General features: G+C 55.9%; 1 protein-coding gene across 6 annotated transcripts in view; it reads left to right on the top strand.

The window, feature by feature from the left end:
* The window catches only part of FAM163A (family with sequence similarity 163 member A), a 74,850-nt gene extending 66,791 nt beyond the window's left edge, over window positions 1–8,059 (top strand). For all 6 annotated transcript variants that reach the window (XM_047705775.1, XM_047705778.1, XM_047705774.1 and 3 more), the window contains 4 exons: window positions 30–121; window positions 3,295–3,316; window positions 4,245–4,359; window positions 4,900–8,059. In XM_047705775.1, coding sequence (XP_047561731.1) covers window positions 4,267–4,359; window positions 4,900–5,307 — 501 coding nt within the window. In that variant the 5' untranslated portion in view covers window positions 30–121; window positions 3,295–3,316; window positions 4,245–4,266 and the 3' untranslated portion in view covers window positions 5,308–8,059. The remainder of the gene's footprint in view (window positions 1–29; window positions 122–3,294; window positions 3,317–4,244; window positions 4,360–4,899) is intronic.
* The last annotated feature ends 3,993 nt before the right edge of the window (window positions 8,060–12,052 follow it).

The following is a 12,052-nucleotide window of genomic DNA, read 5'->3' as shown; positions in this document are numbered from 1 at the left end:
CACAGATCTTCCTCTCTCTTCTCTGGCAGGACCTGATGCCCTTGGCCATGACGCACCCCCAACCTCTGTCTGCTCGGGCGCAGCCTGCATGACCGAGCCGTCGCTGTCCCAGCTGTTTTGCGTAAGTGTGAGCAGCAGGCTGAGCCTCACCCCAGGAGAAGGTGACTGGGTCCTGGGTGGGGAGGGGTGTTGGTGGGGAGTGAGGTCCAGAAAGCCCTGGTCGCAGGGCAGGTCCCGGGAATCTTTAGTTGGCAATGGGTTTGTCAACTCTTTGGCTGCTCTTGCTCCCTGACTTGGCTACCACAGAACCCATCTGCCAGGCCCTGGGAGGGAACCTCTTGCTTCCAGCCTTGGGAAGCTCAGCAGGAGGCAGCTGGGTAGGATGAAAACTCCACAACACTGACCCTTGCGTCCTGACTTGTTATTGTATGACTTGAGGGGAGTCACTTAAAGATCCAACTTTCTCTCCCGCATGTGGGGGTTTTGTGGGGTTCCGAGGTGCATCTGTTATCTTTTGCAGCATGACAGACTCCCACCCACCTAGCAGCTTGATACAACACACACTGACCAGCTCACAGCATCTGTGGGTCAGGGCTCCAGGCATGGCCAGCTGGGTCACCATCTCAGGGCCTGTCATCAGGCTGCCTTCAAGGTGTCTTGGGGCTTCAGTTTCATCTTAAAGCTCACCTGGGGAAGGACCCACTTCCGCTCTCACTTGTGATTGTCCAGCTTGATTTAGGTCACTGGGCGGAGGGCCAGAGGCCACCCCCTGTCCCTGGCCACATGGGCCTCCCAACGTGGCAACTTGCTGCATGCAAACCAGCAAGGGAAGGAGAGAGAGGGAAGGAGTTGACAGCAAGAAGGTGGCTGAAATGGCATATAATCTATTCACAGAGGTGACATCCCATCGCCTTTGCTGTGTTCTGTTGGTTAGAAGCAAGTGACAGATGGCACCCCCCTCGAGGGCAGGGGAGCACACTAGGCATGACTACAAGAGGGAGGGCTCATTTGGGGCTGTCTTAGAGTCTGCCTGTCCCAGGAGGGGATGGAAATGGAAGCAGCGTTTAGACTGGAGAGTGCTGTTTAGACTCATTTGCATTAGTTGCAAGAAAATGAACCCACCTGCAATGACAGGAGCCCTTGGAGATGGGGATTTAAATGCTAGATTGTACCGTGACCACAGGGTCCGCAGGGCAAGAGGCTGGGTCCTGGCCTGTTCCCCGCGTGCCCTTCACAAGTGCCTTCCTGGGTTCCTGACTGAAAGGCCACATTGAAGCCAACATCTAAAATGTCTGGGGCGGTCCTTTTCCCCCGCAAATGACTGTGTTTGAAGGACTCTCTTAGAGTCCCCAAGGGGCTCTTGCATACGTGACTCTCACTTTTCCCTCACAAGCACAATGGTAAGCTGAGTTTTTTTGTTAAGCTTTCTTTCGCAAGTGAGAAAGGAGGTCAGCCTCCAAGATGGGGTAGCCGCTAAATGGCACAGCTGGGCCTCCGATGGGCCTTCAGATGTGTGCCGCTGCCATGCCCCCCCCCATTTTCCAGCCACTTCTGTGGAACCGCTGCATGGTACCCAAAGAAGGGAGGCCAGGTGTGGAGGTCAGAAGGAGGGAGGGCTGTGTTCTTATATAGCTTCCTCACTCCCTGTATCCTAAAACAGGCTAACATCTCAGGGGGCGAGGCCAAGACTTGCAGGTAGAGTGAGTCACTGCTGCCTTCCGCTTCAGGTCACTCCACAGGCCTCTCTTGGCTCAAACGGCCCTCCGTGGGGAGTGTCTGAGCAAGCAGGGTCAAGTGCAGGCATGTTGTCATGAGGGCACATACATTCTCTCAAGGCTGAGGTTCATCACCCGCCCCCTATCACGCCCCCCACAAATGCCCAGCAAATCCCAGAAGCATGGCCCACCATGCATCTGGGCAAAGTCAGTCAAATCGGACTTGAACAGGGACGCTCGGGTCTGCGAGACAGGATGGGAGCTGAGCCATGCAACTTGCTGCCCCCCGGTGGTCAGTCAGGGTCATCACTGTCAGGCCGTCAAAGGAAGTCCTGTATCTGGCCCAGGATTAGCAAACACACGTTCATCAAGCACGGGCCATATATAACACTGCAGGGGTAGGAGCCCGATCGGACACAGCTCCTGATCCCACAGGACTTCTCATGTACCCGTGGAGTCAAGATGTTCCCACGTGAAAGCAAACAAGCATCCTACCAAGAGAGGGTTTGGAAAGTGGCCCATGGAAAGACTTTGAAGTGGGAATCCAGAGAAAGAGAGAGAGAGAGCACCACGATGGGGGATCCAGGGGGTCTCTCAGAGCGCTGGAGGGTGGGCAGAATCTAAACAGGTGGAGAAAGCAGGCTCATGCACTCTGCTACCAGCAGCCCCTCAGGAACGCCTGTGGCCTCCGAGAGAGTGGGATGCCAATCCTTGCCTGGCTCCCAGCCTCTCCCACTTGGTGCCTACCCTACCTGGCCTTTCCAGAGTCCTTACAGCTCCTGGAGGCCCTCGTGGTCTCTCACGCACCTGGGCTGTTGAGTCTACCTACGGGTCAAGCTCCCACTCAGCTTCTAGCACCCAGCTCCAGCGAAACCATTTCCAGGAACCTTTCCCAAGTAGTTAGTCGCTCCCTGCTCGGTGCCCCCACAGCCCCTGCTCTGTGTGTCTTAGGCCATACCACAAGGTACGTTAAAGTGCCTTGTCAACCCTAGGCCCGGAGCCTCCTAAGAACTGGGCCTGCCTGGTGGAGAGATGATTCATGTAGGGGGACCGCAGGGGGTGAGCATGCCGGCACGCGGGGCAGGCAAAGTGTGGCGGGGTGCATGAGGATGGCGAGCGGCAGATGGTATCTGAGTGAAGAACAAGGTGCCCCTCCTCCAGGTGGACACAGCAGGGCCTACGGCTTCCGGCGTGGACGGCCGCTCCCCTTCCAGCCCCGCTTGGCCTCCGAGTAATGAGCAGCCTCCTCTGGTGGAAGCACTAACGGGGGGCGGGGGGGGGGGGAGAAAGGGAGGCAGGGGGTTGCCCACTTGGAAAGAGGGTGATGACTTAGGCTGTCACATCAGGTACCAGAGTTGGACATCCCAGGGGGACACCTGAGTGAAATGTCCTTCAGGCCACGGTGGGAGGCACAGGGGAGGCTGACTTGGGAGCTGCGGGCTTGTCGGTGACGCTCCCAGTGACCAGGACAGAGTGTGGGCGGTAGGGAGGGGGGCTTGTGGACTAGTCTAACCCTTGGGGCCTTTTTCAGGGGCAAAAGTCTTCTCCCAATAGCTCTGTTCCTATTATTGTCTTGCAGGTCTCTGTTCCCGTCACTGAACGTAAGTGCTCACGGTCATTCTTCCTCAAGATGCCAAGGCTCCTCCCGCCCTCCTGCTGCAGGGGCACCACCAGCCTTGTCCCCACGTGCCCGGGGGGCGGAGCTTCACCCCCATTAGCAGGACCATTCTCAACCTCGCCCCCACGGTCTGGGGGCCAGAATGCTGCCTGTTGCCCACTCCCTCTGGGTTCACCTTGCCCTTGTCTTGCACAGGAGTTGGAAAGAGGACAGAGATGCCCCCAAAGGAGTGTGGGTTGGATTCAGGGCAGAACCAGGTGAAACTTGGGAGAATCGGCCCCTGTCCCCTCCACCTGAGTCCGGGGCTCGGGGGGCCACTGCTCTTTGTGCAATTGAGAGCATGGCCTCGGGGTGAGCCAGGCTGGGCAGAACCTCAGCCAAACCAGTTGAAGCCGCAGTTCGTCATGTGTGACACAGGGGTAATAACGAACTGTCCCGAAAGGTATTTTTGAGGGTTACCTGAGAGGAGCAGGGAGAGCTTAGGGCAGTGCCACAGGCTAAGCCCCCAGAAAAGGAAGCTGTCATCTTTGTGTCTTGGATGGAGCCACGAGGTGAGGCAGGCCGAGTAGGATGTGAGGAGAATTAGAGAGAGGCACGGCAAGCTTTGAAACTGAGCAGAGGCCAAGAGCGGAATTATGCTCTCCATTAGTGCTCTGCTTCCATTCTTCCCTTGCTCAGCTGTGACCCGCTCCAACCCCCAACCCCCAGGTTAGCCTGGCCCAGGCTGCAGCCTCTCTCTGCCTTCAGGAAGCCCCCGGTGTCTCAGTGCCTGTGGCCCTTCTCGTCCAGCTGCCCTCAGGTCCTCCCTGCCTCCACCTATGCAGGAAGTCCCAGGAGGCCTCCCCGCCCTCCCCCTCCCCTGCGCACAGTGTGGCGGCTCCTCACCTCCCTGTGCTCGCGTGTCTTTGCAGAGTTTGATGGGGTGTCGGGCGGATGACAGCGGGAACAGTTGTGATCACTGGCGGAATCCTAGCTACAGTCATCCTCCTCTGCATCATCGCCGTCTTGTGCTACTGTAGGCTCCAGGTCAGTCCCCGGAGGCCATTGGCAAACCACGTCCCCATTCTAGGGTCAGAAACTGGACCCGCTTCCAGGGTGACAAACCTCAAAGCCAGGAAGCGTGGAGGGCTGGGAATCGAGGGTAGCCAGACGGGAGCCCTGTGTCTCTCACACTCTGTCCACTTCAGGGGTTCCCCAAAGAGAGTGTGCTGGGAAGACAGCTGGTCACTGTGTCGTGTCTCTGGCATAGCTGAGATTTCGGGAGCGGTGGGAAGGGCACCCCTCTGGGGGAACTGTGGCCCCACCCCTGTCCTCAGTAGACACGGAGGTCCCGCCTTTCCCGACCTCAGCCTGCAGGGAACGCTATGAAGTAGGGGGAAGGAAAAGGGAAGGTATTGGTTTGGCAAGGCTGGGAGTATGTGCTGGTGGGACGTGGGTGTCTGGTGCTGAGTTTTAGTCGTCAAAAAGCGCTCTTTGCAGTGTCCTTGGTGGACAGGGGCATGGGCGCCTTTGTGCCCCGCAAGGGGAGCCTCGGCCCTCAAGCGTCCCTCCCCACTGTCCCCTCAGTACTACTGCTGCAAGAAGAGCAGAGCCGGAGATGCAGACGAGGAGGAGGAGGAGCGCAACCTGCCCCCACACCCCAGAGGCCCCAGCTGTAATGCCTGCAGCTCCCAAGCCCCCGACGGCCGAGGCGGCCTGGCGCCTCTCACCAGCGAGCCCTGCGGCCAGCCGTGCGGGGGGGCGGCCGGCCACTGCACCGCCTGCTCCCCGTACAGCTCCCCCTTTTACATACGGACGGCTGACATGGTGCCCAATGGGGGCGGAGGGGAGAGGCTCTCCTTTGCTCCTACATACTACAAGGAAGGGGGACCCCTGCCCCTCAAGTTGGCAGTGCCCCAGAGTTACCCGGTGACGTGGCCAGGCTCTGGGCGTGAGGCCTTCACCAATCCAAGGGCTATTAGTACAGACGTGTAACCCCCTTCACCCCTGACCCCTCCACATACCTACCCACACTGCTGTCCCGGCAGGACACCAGGGAGCAGCGGGGGACCCCTCCAACAGCCCACAAGGACATCTCAGTGTTGTTTGTTTGTTTTGGCTTTTCTTGCCCTACAGTGGAATTAGAGCTGCCCAGTGCATTGAGAACCAGGGCAGGGCCTGGCCCCGTGGCCCGCAGGTGGGGGCTGGCAGGACGAGGGGGCAGCCAGGCCTCTTTCTGTGCCTGAACCTTCCTCCACCAGCACCAGCCCCACTGCAAGCTCTCTTGCTTCCCTTGCTCTCCACCCAGCTTTGGACTGTGAGAGGATAAGCAGCAGGGAAAGCTAAGTGAAGGCTGCCTCCACCCCAAGACTCCTTGAGGGATGAAAGAAGAAAGGGGACCTGGGGTGAGGAGAGATGTGAGAAGTAGGGCACAGCAGCGTCTGAGAAGGGGCTGGAAGGTGTTCAGGGGACCTCTTCAGGACACGCTTGCTGCAACGACACCGAGACCCAGGTCCCAAGCCAGTTTTGTATTTGGTGATCGTGGGGACTGCGGTCCCTGCCGCTGTTCCAATGTGGACATTGATTCTGGAACCTGCTATGTTCCCCTTCCTCGTGGGACACCCTGAGTGGACTCGGAAGGCCATGGTGTAAGGTTCTTTGTGGGGAATGCACGAAAAAAGGGAAGCCTAACCTTGTCTCCCCTCCCCACCCACCTCAGTCCTCCTTCTCTGCCTCTGGAACCAGCTGCCGCTGCTGGAGAACCTTGTTGAAGTTTTGTTACTGAGTTTGAACAGCTGGGCGAGTGAGACCTTCTTGCTGAATGTCTCTGGGGCCTGGGTTGGCCACCCTGAGCAGTGGGGGAGCAGTGCTGCGAGGGTGTGTGTGTTCTCAGGTGGGCACACACCTGTCACCACCCGCACACATCATGGGGCGGGGCGCTGTGCCACCTCTGGGAGCCCTGGAGTGGAAGGGCTCTGATGCATGGACTAGAAAGGGAAATCTGACCTCAGCGTGAGGGAAAGGTGACTGACATGTCTAGTCCCCTAGCAAGCAGCTGGCGGGTATGGGGAGGGCCTGCAGTCTCCCAGGGACAGTGCTGCAGCCGTGAAGCCCCCCACCCCCTTCAGAGGCCCAGCGCTCTACTCGGGCACCCAGCTACATTGTCATAGGGCTGGACGACTTCATTGCCCTGGGGACAGCACCCCCCCCCCCCCCGTCCAGATTCTATGCTCACTGCCCTCCCTCCACTGGACTCCCCCAGCCCCCCAGGCTCCAGTGACAGCCTGTTAATTGCCGGAGCCTGGCCCTCAGTTCCCACTTAGAACTCCTCTGTGGCCTGAGGGAACATACCTGATGAGTTTTCCAGTTGCCTCTAAACTTAGGGGTCCTGCTCCCCCTTCTCAGGGCACGCCTAACCCCTGGCGCTTCTGAATCACGGCCTGCTGCAGAGGGTGGGGAGGGAAGGAGCTATTGAGAAAAGCTGGGCGCAGCTGGGAGAGGGGGAGGAGGGGGAGCCTTCACCACACCTCTTGTTTCCTCTGTCTGGAACTTGTCACCTTGCATCTCAGCTGTCATTAGGGCCCACTGGGTGAGGATGAGCGGACCTGGGGTCTGGTCACACTGAGGTCATTCATTGGCTCTAGGAACAGTCATTTATCTTCTCTGAGAGCCCATGTTCTCCAGGAAAAGGAGACCTGCCCAGATGGACCCTAAGAAACAGCCAGGACTTCCTGAAGAGTTCTGCCAACCACGCGGCTCCTCCTTGCCTGAGTCCTGGAAGCAGCCGGATGCACCTGCCAACGGCCTGATCCAGTGCTCGGAGACGTGGACTGAGGACTAAGCCAGCACCTTGAAATACAGGGTCAGCAGGCAAAACGATTTTAATTGTTCAGTGAAAAGCAAACACGTTTGTCTGATTCTCCCCCTGGGTGATCTCAGACAGTTACACGTCCTTATACCAGGAGGCAGTTCTAGGCAGGAGGTCATGAGGTCTGTCTCCCAGTCCAGACGGACCAGTGTAGGACAACAACTTTAACACACGCCGTCTCATCACCAGTCCTTATTGGGCCAAGCCCACTCCCCACTTGACATGAGTTGCTGGGTCTGACAGCCATTGTGACCTCCTGATGACCAGCCCTTGTGCCTTGCTGCCCGGGAATTCCACAGCCAGTCACCACAGCAAGGGCTGTTGCTCCTCACAAAACCATAGTATCGTTGTTCCTCCTCCCTTTGAAGAAATCAAGACAGTCCAGTCAGCTCTCATCTGCTTCTGGTTCTGATCTACGGGGTCCCTGAGGGAAAAGCATCTTATAGAGTCCCCTCTCCTCCCGTAGCTTTCCCAGCCAAGATCTTGTCACCCTACACGTGAAATCTGGGTTTGGGGCACTGGAGAGATGATGGGCCACAGCTCTCCCCTACACACCCCCACAGCGCATGGGGCATGATCTCCAGATTGCCTGTCCGCCCCCCTGTCGCAGGGAGGGCCTTACCCATGGAAGAGGAAGCTCACCCATTCAGCTGCGCTGCACGCTCTTGCTGTGGTGTCTGTGCTATGGGACACTATCTGGACACTTTTCAGATCGTACCCTAACAGGAAGAGAAGGAGAGGCTAGGAAGACCCTGTCCTCTCCGGCATCTTGTCTCTGCCTCCACGTCACTGCTCCCGCTACAGATTTCCCATCCTGCATCTTTGATAACTTGGAGTCACAACCAAGCGAATGTCCAAATAAATGAGGAATTTGAAATAGAAATCCCACAGAATCCTTTATTATTCATCCAAGGACGGGGCAGCCGGGCATGGATTTAAGAGTGAATGCTCCTAGCGCCTGGGTGGCTCAGTGGGTTAAGAGTGAATGCTCCTTATTATTTCCTCAAATGTCCATTTTCAACACCAAAATCTACCAGCTTCTTCTCCCCTCCTACTTCTACACTAATAAGGCGTCCGCCATGTTGCCTCCATCAGAGTTCACGCCCAGGGAGGATGTGTTATTTGCTGGGGAAGGGCTGTGAAGTGTAGTTGCCATTGCCCCTGAGGGGAAGGGGCCCAGGGAGCCTCACTGGGGAGCAGCCCAAGCTTCAGCCCTGCTCCATGCCCCCAGGGGACTCCCCCCACCTCCTGACAGGCAAAGGGCCTTCTCCACTACAAGTGTGGAGCAATTTTCTCTCCATTAGTTCAATGGTTGGAAGATCAGAGGGAAAACATTGTTAACCGGCCGTGGTTCATATCGTATATATATATATATTTTTTGCAATCTTTTTGTTGTGGTAAAATATATACATAGCATAACATTTACAATTTTCACCATTTTGAGGTGCACAACTCAGTGGCACTAATTACATTAGTTACATTAATTATCACCACCATGTCCAAAGCTTTTTACCCCAAATAGAACCTCTGTGACCACTCATGTTTGAATTATTTTTAACAGCTGTGTTTTACCGTGGAATGAAAACCAAGCTTTGGGGGAGGGCCCCCTGCCTGTCCTGCCAGAAGCTGGGTCTTAGCAAACCAGTAGGAAGGCGGGTTGTTGAGGGATCGTCCCTTCCCCTTCTCCCACAGTGAACTCTCCTAAGCGAAACCTGACTTCAAGGGAACTCCACAGATGAGTGTGTTGGAATGTAACTTTGCGGGAAAGGTGGGGGGAGGCCTGGGCAGGCAGCATATTTTAAGAAGAAAAGGAAGAGGATTTGCACAGTGGAGAGAATGAACCAGCCAGGAGGGGCAAGGCTAGGTGAGTGCAGCCCAGCAGGGGCAGTGGGAGCTTGGAGGCCTGGCCTCCTTCCTCCCCGGCTGCCTGCATGCTCAGGTCCTGAGCTCAGGTCCACTGGGTGGACGGCAGAGGCCTCAGGGAGACCACTCTCAGGTCCCCAGACAGAAACCGGGCATGAAGGCCATCCCGGCAGCCTTCTCGGCAATAGACCTCGCTGCACATGAGCAGCCACCTGTCCCCTTCGTGGTTCTTACACTGCCACAGCAGGTGGACCACTGGCCACTGAGAGGGGAGGGAAGGGGGGCAGGAAAGGAGAGCAAACCAGGTGCCCACTAGTGTCATCAGACTCCCCCCACGGACTCAACCAAACAGCGGTTTGAATGCACATGGGGTTTCTGAACCCCCGGAGAGTCAAGGGAAATGTGTGTGCATCAGGTATCAGAAAAGCATTCAGGTAGGGGCGCCTGGGTGGCTCAGTCGGTTGAGCATGGAACTCTGGATTTTGGCTGAGGTCCTGATCTCAGGGTCGTGAGATCGAGCCCCTCAGCAGGCCCATGCTCAGCAGGAAGTCAGCTTGGGATTCCCTTTCTCTCTTCTCCCTCTCCCTCTGCCCGCACACCACCCTTGCATGAGTGTTCTCTCTCTCTTCACAAATAAAGGAGGATCCCTGCCTCCCCACCCCCCCCCCCCAAAAAAAGGAAAAGGAAAACAAAAACACCAGGAATTTTCATCCAACCTGAAATGACTTTTCACTTACAACCTGTACCGTACCATGCACCCATCTCCACCTGTGCAAATCTCTCCTGTCCTTTAAGCCTTTTCCATGATTCAACATTTTACTCCTCTGCCCACACTTGCAGTAATCTCTCCCTTTTTCTGGATAACCCAAACAGCCTATCTCTACCTCCCTGTGGCATTCTAAGTTGGAGGGCTGATCCTTGGTGTGCCCTCTATCTCCTCCATAGACAGAATGTTCGCAGAGGGCTGAATTCACCACTGAGCTCAGCGCTATGCTCGGCACGTGGTCTGCAGTCCCCCAAAGTCTGCTAAAGGAAGCAGGATGCATTTCTCCCTATCATGAGACTATTCTTAACATTAAAAAAAAAAAAAGACAGGTGTATTCAGAAGGGGAGAGAAAGAAAGAGAACCATACCATAAATATAAGTGGACTAGAAAAATTTGAGTGTAGGGAGAACCCCTTTGTTCCCTTTGTACATGTCCTTGAAGTGGGTTTAGGTGACAATATTGGAGAAGAGGGAACAGCAGGTTTTATTTACACCGAAGCCCATGACTATGGCAGACATGTAATGAGGTTGTCGTCTGAGCCCCTGGAGGAAAGGGTTCTGTGGCTAGTTTGCAATGGAGCGGGTCATGGGCATGCAAACCGGGTCCTGGGCTGCCTGTGGCGGGGGCGGGTGGGGGTGACCTCGGACAGCTCTCCAAGCCGATCTGGAGCGCGGAGCTCAGACCATTCAAAGCCACACTCCTTCCGTAACATCTGAGGTTTCCGGTTTCCCTATCACCTCCTTGCTAGGCTCGGTCTCTTTTGGGATTTGCTCAGCCACCAGGACAGACCCTAACCAAATTAGCTGGCCACTTACTGGTTCTTCCAGTGGGAAGCTCCCCAAATACACTCCCGCAAAACCACCCCACCACGCCTCCTGCTCCCATGCCCAGCTGGGAGAAGGCGGGAATCTAAAGTCACCCATCCGTCGCTCAAGGCTTGGCTTTTCTCCTATGCGTGTTTTTCAAGAGTCCTAGACCGACCGGGTAGAGCGGCGTCCACCCATCCTGGTGCCTCTCAAAGGCCTTGGCTTTGAACCAGAAGCGCCATGGCTGCTCAGAACTCCCTGAGCTGGCTGGGCAAGGCTGCAAGCCCAGGAAGCCATGGCTATTTCCCAGGACTTGGCACAGTGCAGACTGTCTCCTCCTGGTGCAGCAGGACCAACAGTAGCTCTGTCCCTTGAGTGGGAGCATGGGAAACAAGCACGCATGCGTGCAAACTGGGACCCATGTCTAGACACCGTTCCCAACCCACCTCCCAGAGACTGCCGGGAGCAAACCCCCTTCTCTAGCTCCACACCAGGCTCTGCTCCTGGGCCCTCCCTCCCTGCCTGGGAGCTCTGCCCTCATCTGCCTCATCTGCTCCGGACACCTGTTGCCCACAGTCCTGGCAATGCCCAGATTGGCTGCCGCCTGGAGGGCTGGTTTGGCTCTGGGGACGTGGGAAGCAACAGACCCAGGTAGGGAGGGAGGGGGACAGGACCTGTGAGTCAGGTGGGTAGATGAACTGACCAAACAGGGGCTCCTATAGCTCCCCCTCCACACCTCCCTCCAGCTGGGCTGCTGGTGCCATGGTCTCAGGGCTTAAGACAGTAAACATGACAAATCTGGGGGTGTGTGAGGGAGCTCTGAAAAAAGTCCAGAGTGCTGATAAAGCCATCAGTTGGAGCAAACAGCAATCTTTCATATCGCGGGATAGTTCAACACTAGTTTCTCTCTCTCTCTTTTAAAGATTATTTATTTATTTATTTGACAGGCAGAGATCACAAGTAGGCAGAGAGAGAGGAAGAAGCAGGCTCCCTGCTGAGCAGAGAGCCCAATGTGGGTCTCGATCCCAGGACCCTGGGACCATGACCTGAGCCGAAGGCAGAGGCTTTAACCCACTGAGCCACCCAGGCGCCCCAACAGTAGTTTCTCTTACATATCTATTTATTTATTTAACTTTTTAAAAGTTGGGATATAAGTGACCTAGAGCATTATATTAGTTTTAGGTATACAGCATACCAATTTGATATCTGTATTTATTACAGAATGGTTACCCCAATAAGTTTGGTTAACACCCATCACCACATATAGGTATAAATTTGTCGTTGCTGTATAGTGATGAGACTTTTGAGATCTACTCATGCCCCCAAAATGGGCCACACTGAATGTTAGAATGGCATCTATGGAAGGAAGGGAATGGGATGAGGAGAAGCAAGCAAAAAGCATACAAAGCATGAAAGGAGCCTGGCATAGACCTGTGA

The sequence above is a fragment of the Lutra lutra genome, chromosome 15 (assembly GCF_902655055.1).
Source record: "Lutra lutra chromosome 15, mLutLut1.2, whole genome shotgun sequence".
Classification (NCBI taxonomy): domain Eukaryota; kingdom Metazoa; phylum Chordata; class Mammalia; order Carnivora; family Mustelidae; genus Lutra; species Lutra lutra.
This window is presented reverse-complemented; position numbering and strand designations above follow the sequence as displayed.